Below are 9,278 nucleotides of genomic sequence, written 5' to 3'. Positions count from 1 at the left end.
TCACAATGCGTCACAATGCAATGCATTGTGATCTTGCAGATCTGCTATTTTCAAAAGATTTTTAATACATTTGAAAACTTGTGAAGTGGGACCTTCTGCATAATGACTCTTAATGAATACTTTCTATTTTTGGTTTAAGTACATTTTGATACCAATGCTTGTACTTTTCCTGTAGTTAATTTTGAATTCCGGACTTTTACTTGTAACAGAGTATTTCTACATTGCAGTATTGATACTTTTACTCAAGTAAAGCAATTGTACTTTTTCCACCACTGGTACCTCTTACTATTTCTACAATGCCCCTCTACAGAACTTGAACTATAATGATAACCTTGCACTTCCAGCCAGTGACCACTAGCGGTCATTCATCCCGCATGGATGAGATGGTCGTCTGTTGAATCTGGACACAGGATAACGGTTGTAATGAAGCAGGAGCACACAACAACACGGCCCATGTCTGTTAGACACATCAACAACAAACCCAGTTCTGGCATGAATAGCTGGAAATTTAACCCATACTACCAGCAACACGTGTTGCTGATTGCGACAATGAGCTTTGAAGAAATACTTTGGCTAGAGGGGGAACTCTTATTCTGATGAAAAGTTAACAAGTTCAGCCTACGAGAGGTGAGTCAGAAGACATATGGCTTCAAATTAAGCTAACTAGCATGACAACGGCATGGTATGGCTAGTTATCTCGCCATAACAACACTCGCTTTCTCGCTTATGTTAATTATCTATTCTACACTCGCAAACACAACCCGTTGCCTTATTGTTGCCCCTTCCATAGCCCCTGTAATAATGAGTCAACATGAACGCATCGCTCAACGTTGGTTAAAATATGATCATCAGCATGGATACTACTGCTCATTTTAAGCTGGTGTTCGGTTACCACCGATGTATGTCAGCTGGTGAGCTAACATTAGCGATGTGCTGTGTGTATTGTAAATGTTATTATCGCGGTATTATAACGTGGCACAGCTCATATCTATCCAGAGTTAACCAATACTTTTTCCATCCTCCGCCTGTTGTTTACAAACCCCTCCAGTATGAAGTTATAACTCCATATTGGTTTGTAAAGTTGAGTTATTAGACTGGACTCACATATAACATACATGCAACCTATATAAAAGCTTCGGTTATTTACTTACTTGACCCAGCAGCAACGACACATGCTTTATATCACTGCCACTGTTTTTGACTGCTCTTTTGACTCACTGCACGATTGCATGCTTTGTGTAGCTAGAACAATGTTTAGGTTTGCACTTATTTATATCTATATATTTAACCAGCACTAAAGGCACACACACTGTCGATTGGAGGTCTGCATGCAAATAATGCAACCTCACAAATAGTCCTCCAAATACAGTTGTGCCCTGCCTTTTTAGATGTAGCCTAACTCTTTCTCTCGTCAGTAAAAGTAGTATTCCGTTTAGCAAACCACTGACCATGTCTCTAATACATTCTTCATCATCTCATCTTTTCAGTGGCCTGGTGTGATAATTGCATGCTGTATTTCTGATTACTACGCATCATCCATCTTAACTTGATGAGGCTGATAAATAATCAGTCTCCTCAGTTCTACTGCATGCACCCCGCCTTAATAGTGAATAGCCCTCCCATCTATGTTTGCATTGTTTGGTGTGCTGTGTGAATATAGCATCATGAGGAAAGACAAGGGTAACACTCTGGCACTGTCATCCACAAAGCCATGCCAGTCCCAGACCAACAAGGCTCAAGCATTAGAGAGGCTGCATGCTGACTCGGTGGCTGAGAAGAGCCGCAGACAACAGGCCCACCAGCTCTTATCTGTTGAGTTAAGGCAGCTGCGTGAAAAGGCAGAGAGGGAGCAGAAGCAAGCATTGAGGGAGCTGACTGCCAAGTATGAGTTTCAAAAAGCCAGAGATCTGCTGAGGCTCCGGGAGGACTTGTGCAGGGAGTGGGACTGGACTACAGGGGTTTACCGTCTCCCACACTGTAAAGACCAGGAGCTGGGGATTGTCAGCACCAGGCTGGGGAAACACAGCAAGGCCACTGTCAGGCGTCCCAACAGACTCCAACAGTATTGGCTGGCGGAGGAGGGGGACATTAAAGACAGTGGGAAGGGTACGAGCAAAAGGAAAGACATATGTCCGGGAGGTGGAACTACCTATCAGAAAGTGGAGCAGCTGCTGCTGCCAAGGCTGCATGAAAAGACAAATGTTGACCAGGTCATCTTTAACCTGCATCGCAGAGAGGAGTTGGAGTTGGAGAGGGCCATTTTCCTCTGCGACCTATTAGAGGCCTTTAGAAGACAAGGGCAGTGGAGGCAGGGAGCTAGACCAATGAGCCGTACGTTAAAGGATTTACTCAAGAACCACACCAAGTCAGACAGTCTCCATTCCTGTTCTACTGGGCTTCCTCTTACCAACTCTGATCGTTCCGAGAGCGGTTCCCCACCACCTAAGAAGAAAACAAGGCAGGAGCAGCAGATATTGCCCCTGGGGAAGGACATCTTTGCAGCTGACCACTGCTCCACTGCTGTGGAAGGGAACACCTGTTGTTGCAGCTCCACAGACATTTGCCACCCTGAAGTCACTCCTCATGCTGGCTGGGACCTCCAGCCCTCGTTCTGTTCTGAATCGTCATCTCCCTCCAAATGTTTGGGGAGACATATGGAGGAGGTAAGTTGAACCCTAGGTATATATATATATACTGTGTGTGTGTGTGTGTGTGTGTGTGTGTGTATATATATGTATGTATATATATATATATATATATATATATACATACACACACACACACACACACACACACACACACACACACACACACACACACACACACACACACACACACACACACACACACACACACACACACACTGTATATTACAGTAGGGTATCACAAATTGGCATCAAGACGGGCTACATGCTAGTCCATTTAGAAATGAGAAACACTAGAATGTTTTCGGAATGACAGTAACTTTATCAATGCCTTAAATCTTTCTCTAACCACAGTTGGCTAATAAAATATTTTTTGTTGCTTGTTGAACACGCTCCAGACCACAGCTTTTTTCTTTGTCTTTGTGCAGTGATGATGTGGGCCATCTGGTAAACATTTAATATTGCGTACGTTTGAGTGTGATCATCAGAAGCTTTGAAAGAAGGAGAGCACTCTGCTACATTTGGGGGCTAATGCATTTGGGCATTTGGGCATGTTTCTTGTTTTGGGAGATGGTTGGCAGAAGTGGGTTAATGTGTTTCCCCCTTTTCCATTCTGGGAAGGAGTGTAAATAATTAATCAAATGTTGAATTGTGTTCAAGCACTGTGTGCAACCTCATGGGTGTTTCATGGTTGTTATGCACAGCAACACTGTGAGGCTTGGCTTCTTATCAACGACTGTAGAGTCCATTCTCCTTTATGTCTGTGCATGCTGGACCCAGTTGGATGGGTGCAACACCAGAACGCTACGTGCAGTTACACCTGTATACAGTCAGAAATTGGACCCCGCCAACAAGTTTTGGCTCTGTGTTGTTTAGAGGCTCCTCAGTGTGTGATTTCTTTTGCAAAATAGGCCACTCCCACAAACTGTGGAAGGCAGTCGAAATAGAATATGAAAAATCTAAATGATACATGTTTGTATCACATGTATCACACTCCAGAAATAATGTTTACAGATTGATGTGAGTTTTGGACAGAATCTGTTGGAGTAGTAGCAAAATGCCTATCTAGTTAGGCATAAATGGACGTGGTCTTTATAACTGTGACCTATGGTTCTATAGTTATAGGCCAAAATGCAAGGCGGTCTGGTATAGCGGCACCATGAGACAGATTGGAAAAATCTGGGGTGAAGTGTCTTCCTTGGCCTACTGGTACTGTGCATGCAAAGTTTGACGCCGGTAATCGGTCCAGTGGTCACACACACACACACACACACGCATACACACTCCACTTAACTAGTTGCCCCAAAGTGTGTTACAACAGCTAACATCCATCTCATTCAAGATGGACAACAAACATTGTCAGCAGGCATGTGTTGGCACTATGTGGAAATGCGACACATGTTTATACAGGTTGTAAATGGAGTCTAAAAAATAGCTTGTGTGTGACTATACCACTGGGACAACTGTGTGAATAGCATAATTATGCTGTTTGGTGTGTATCAGCTTACAGCCTTACACACATAATCTTCAATGTTAATTTAACTCTTTAACTCTGTTTGTACAAATTCATAAATTAATACTAAAGATTTTACTGTGCACCAATACATTGTCTCAGCTTTAAAAGCATCCCCCCCCCAAGTACTCAATTTAATTCCGACTGTTAAATGAAGTTTGGTTGGTTGCAGTTTTGTGTATAAAAACTGTCCCTGACTCTATGCTTGTTTCACTGTCAGTATTTCTTATCCAGGGCAATTAAACTAGGAAAGAAAAGCTGAAGCACAGCAGCGATTGGGCTCAGTGGAGTGTGAGTGCTTGTTGCGGTTCTTTCATTCTGTGCCATGGTCATGCTTCTGTGAGCACACTTTAATTAAAGTTTAAGTGGATAGAAGAGGTGAAACGCCCTGCAAGAGAAAGGGGGTACTACAAGTTGTTTAATCTTGTTGTCTGTCTAAGTGAACCCATATTTTACAATCACGTCTCATGTCTCTTGAATTTAAACTTACGGCAGTAGACCTGCTGGAGGACGGTATTAGGAATCTAATTCAGTAATTAACAACTGATGGTTATATGCCTTCCAGCAGATACTTGCAGTATACAGTATGGGCCTAGACAATAGCCTAAATGAGACATGTTTCCAATGCAAATCAATGCTGAGCTAGACAATGACACTGAAAGCCTAAGGGAACTTCAATCACACTGTGACATGAGTGTCTAACCTATATGATTAATAATGACACTCTCTGGCTCATCTTTTGTTTACAAACATACCATAATCATAGCAAAAAATGATAGCCTCTTTTAAAACTGTGGCGGTTCTCTGTAGTAATATCCAGAGGCCTTCTCTCATTTTACACAGTTGACATGCAATTAGGTGGAGTGACTGAATCATCTTTTGCAGATATGAATCTGGTGGAGCTAAGGGAGAGTTAAAATCAAATTACAAGTTTATTAGTTAGCCCCTGTAGTCACACATCATAATCTCTCATTAGTTTGTGGTTAAGCAATCTGCTTTGATTAAAGCTCTGCCTGGTCAGGTAGGTTATTGTGGCCTCCTGGTGGCGCTATAATAGGCCAATGTGAAAAGGGTGCCATTTCTTTCTCTGCCTTTCACGGCAAAACATGATTTGTTAAAACTATTTGTTTAGCAAAAATCGGCCTGCTGCCTGCTGGTGGCGCTATAACAGGCCAATGTGAAAAGGGTGGCATTTCTTCCTCGGCCTAGTGGGAATGTGCATGCAAAGTGTACAGATTTGCATGATGTCTGGACAAAAATGTAAGGAGTAATATCAAAACATTTGTTTTACAAAAGTCGGCCTCCTGGTGGCGCTATTAAAGGCAGATGTGAAAAATGCAGGGCAGAGGTTTTTCCTTGGCCTCTAGGGAGTGTGCGTGCACAGTTTTGCTGCGATCGGGGCAAAGATTCCTGCTCGCAGACGGACACACGTCACGGACACACACACACTGGATGGACAGGGTGCAAAACATAAGTCTCGGCCACGCCTTCGGCCTGGCGGAGACAATAACTTGGAATTGGTCTTGATACACCCGCTCCTCTACCAGCCTGTGTTGCAGTGTGTACTGCCTCTTCAACAATCAATAGGCAACCAACATCATTCCAGCGTCATCTCCATGGAAACGAGTTCTAGTCCTGGTCATGATTGGCTCCCTTTTCGGAGCCTGCCTTTTTGTGATTGGGCAACTGAAGCCCTTCTCTCCACCCCCTCCTCTTACCAACATGCAGTGTGTGTGTGTGTCTGTCTCAGACACACACGCGCACAAATATTTCCCCTTCATCCTCTTTCTGCACCCCTATGTTGTTATCACAGAGACGGTATTAAGCACCTCGAGGAGACGTATTGCAACTGGGGGAAATATATTTTTGAGACATCGTCATCATTGAGGATATATGCACAGTTGAAGACTCTCTCAACCCACCACCTACGCCGCTGCGTTGCGAGAGAATGGGGACCAGAGATCTTTTATTTAAATCTTCCTCTCTTTCTCCTCTTATTCACTGGCACGTACATCAGTGAGGCCTACATCTGAGGTTTTAGCGTCACGCAGACTTAGAAGTGGGCCTCTTATTCCGCGGGCCGTCTTTTCCATTTCTGTACGAGAAGCAGCGATGACAATTCCTTCTCATTACAGAAGACGACAGAGCGGGAAGGCAGGAAGACGAGCTCTGCCAGTCTAGTAAGTAGGGCTCTGAATCTGCATGCACCACCATTGTTGATGATGATCGCAGTACTATAAGCATGCTACGAGGACGATGATATTGATAGACGTACCATGAGTGTTCAATGCCATAAAATAAATATGACATCCCAATGAAGCAGATGTTTTTTTTACATCCCTTGAGGGAGGGAGAGAATGAAGGAAAGGGTGCTTTCCAACTCCTGGTTTAGTCTTGGAGATAGCACAGGCCCTTTTGCCATGAAGAACATCCTACACATGGAACAAGAGCCACTCTATTTCTCATTTTGTGCCTTCAAATTCCTCATGGACTAGGATTAACAAATATTGGAGGCTGTATAATCGTTTTCTGATAAACCATGGCCGTGCTGAGTGATCCTTCTGCTTTGGTGTCACAAACTTAATCTTGAGCCCCAGCCGATTATTACCCGCTCTTGTAAACACTTGGAGAAAGGGTATGAAAAAATGTTGAAGGAAGCCTGCTGCATCTGATCCATGTAATTCTCCTTCAGAAAATGAATAGCCTGCAACGGCTCGATTTTGGCTGTATCGATCTCAACTCTGCTCTTTGACTTTGACAGAGAGTGATGTATGATCTGTGCTCTCGGCCCGAGCAGCCAGAGCCTGCGACTGCAGGCAGCGAGATGGAGAGTCGCGAGGAGGCTGAAGCCCCAGGACCCCGACAGCAAGAGTTGGAGAGGATAGACAAGCAGTGTACTAACCATGAACTGGAGAATAATGTGGCCTCCACCACGGCTAATCTCACTCCGACATCAGTGCTCGGCAAGAGGCACCACTGTCTTTATGCGAACCTCAGTGGCCTTGAAGTAGAAGGGATATGCAAGGTAATGCTGGAACTCATATTTGTTCTCTGCTTGTGGCAACTCTGTTGATTTTGTAAGCTTGGAAAGTAGGGCTAAAGTCTGTTTGTTTGAAACGTTACAGGATTACAAACATCTGAAACGTAACACTTAACAGGCAATCAATAACCAATGATTACCTGATTTTTAAAAGCTAATTAAAAGCTTTTTTAATGTGACATTTTGACAGTATATACAGTATATTACAGTAGCCTATATATTCAGGTATTAGTTTTTCATGACTATTTATTACATGCTGGAATATATACCATTTATATTCTTGGCTTTTGCTCTCAAGTTGAGCATATTTACTGATAAAGTTGAATGCATTACAGTATGTCATTAAAGAACCTACCCTACCCTGGCAGTAGGTTATCTTAGTGTTTTATCTAGGACAGTGCTGTAGCAGCTCTGATGCAGACAGTGAGGTGGCAGGTACTATGTTTAGACACTGTGTTCTTATCCCATACATCACGCCTCTGCATAGCCTGAATGAAATGACAGAGTATCCTCTTCATGAACCAAATGGAAATTAAAAGGTGTCCCACATTTTTTTTCATGTAATTGGTGGGTCCTTATAAAGATTATAGAATAAGGTTTGCTAGGCGCTGCAATCTGTTAACTTGGAATTCTCCACATAGGCAGCAAATATAGATCTTCTAGACAGTTCTCATACAATGTGGGCATTATCACGTGCTCCCAGGTGGACCCACAGTAGAGGTTACAGAAGGGGGATGGGTGCCAGACAGGCGGAGAGACAGTAGGACTGAAATTGTGGATATACGGTACTAGGGAGCAAATATGGTAGGAGGAAGGTTGAGTGAAGGTTTGCCATTAAAAGATCATTAGGCCTCCCAACCCCCACCAAATATCTGGCTGCTGTTAGGAGATGTGTGTGGAGCTGGAAGATGCCATTGAGTTAGATGATATTGACCATCCTCTGCCCTCTATACATCTGTGTCATCATGGCCCAGACATTGAACTGCTGGGGCCAATTGAACTGTAGAATATAAACTTCTCCCATCTTTTTTGTATCTTGCTAAATAGGGTGTTTATCTAAAGCTATTTTTTGAAGTTTTAGACAATTGCAAATGCTTGACACCATTGACTTTTTCATTGAATTCTAGGCACACTATCTGCAAGCTTGCAAGAGGTGATATTGAGTTTAGAGTGAATTATGTAAATTAATATAAACATTTAATATTTTTTGATGATGATTAAGGTAGGTAAAGTATGGGTTGATTTTAGGCCTTCGGGTTGCAGTTTGGTCACACTGGAGGCATAATGTTTTGGAAAACAACCAAGAAAGGGACAAGGGTTGTCATTGGTGCAACATGTTACACCAATGACAACCCTTAACTGTTATCGCTATGTGAGCTATTTCCCAAACAAGTTAGGCATTTCCATGCTTTATTGAGAGAGTTACAGTGAGAGAGAGACAGGAAACGAGGAGAGAGAGAGGTGGGGAAGGACATGCAGCAAAGAACCTCAGGTCGGATTCGAACCCTGGCTGGCAGTGCAAGTACCAAGACTTAATGGTATCCTGGAATATAATGAGCAAACCTGTGACTACTGACAGTGTTTAATATCATACGTTGCTTACAAAACAGAAACAAAGTGTAATGAACACATTTGTGTGACAATGTGATTATGTCACAACTAGTCATTTCGCACAGCGATGCAAAGGGACACCAAATTAGGGCATAGATTTTTAAGTTACCAGCTTTTACTGTAGTTATTCCTGCTATTTTGAGCATGGAGAATTTTGTGTTTTTGTGAATATGTCTCAAATGTACTGTACTTTGGTCAAAGGCCCACAGTAATTCAAAGTGCCCCTGTTTGATCTTTACTAGTGCTGTATGCATATTTTCTCTGTTTGTTAGGCTATGACCATGGCGGAGGGTTTGTTGATGGTTTGTGTTCATGATAAAGACATTGAGAAGCTACAGGGAACTTAATTTAGCATTGCAATTCTCACAGTACCGCAGCACAGGTTCACCATTAATTCAGCTCATTCAACCTTCTGTTCTAAGCTGAGCAGTATTTTATGACCAGTTTGAAGAAGAGGCCTGTTTAATGA

The 9,278-nt window shown here is 42.8% G+C and overlaps 1 protein-coding gene across 3 annotated transcripts in view; it reads left to right on the top strand.

Moving 5' to 3' along the window:
* The first annotated feature begins 1,534 nt into the window (after window positions 1-1,534).
* tspoap1 (TSPO associated protein 1) overlaps window positions 1,535-9,278 on the top strand; it is a 72,989-nt gene continuing 65,245 nt past the window's right edge. For all 3 annotated transcript variants that reach the window (XM_084073243.1, XM_084073242.1, XM_084073241.1), the window contains exon 1: window positions 1,535-2,663. In XM_084073243.1, coding sequence (XP_083929369.1) covers window positions 1,626-2,663 — 1,038 coding nt within the window. In that variant the 5' untranslated portion in view covers window positions 1,535-1,625. The remainder of the gene's footprint in view (window positions 2,664-9,278) is intronic.

Source organism: Gymnoscopelus microlampas, assembly GCF_963454915.1.
Source record: "Gymnoscopelus microlampas genome assembly, chromosome: 12".
NCBI lineage: Eukaryota > Metazoa > Chordata > Actinopteri > Myctophiformes > Myctophidae > Gymnoscopelus > Gymnoscopelus microlampas.
Note: the sequence above shows the minus strand (reverse complement) of the source record. Positions and strands in the feature narration are given on the sequence as shown.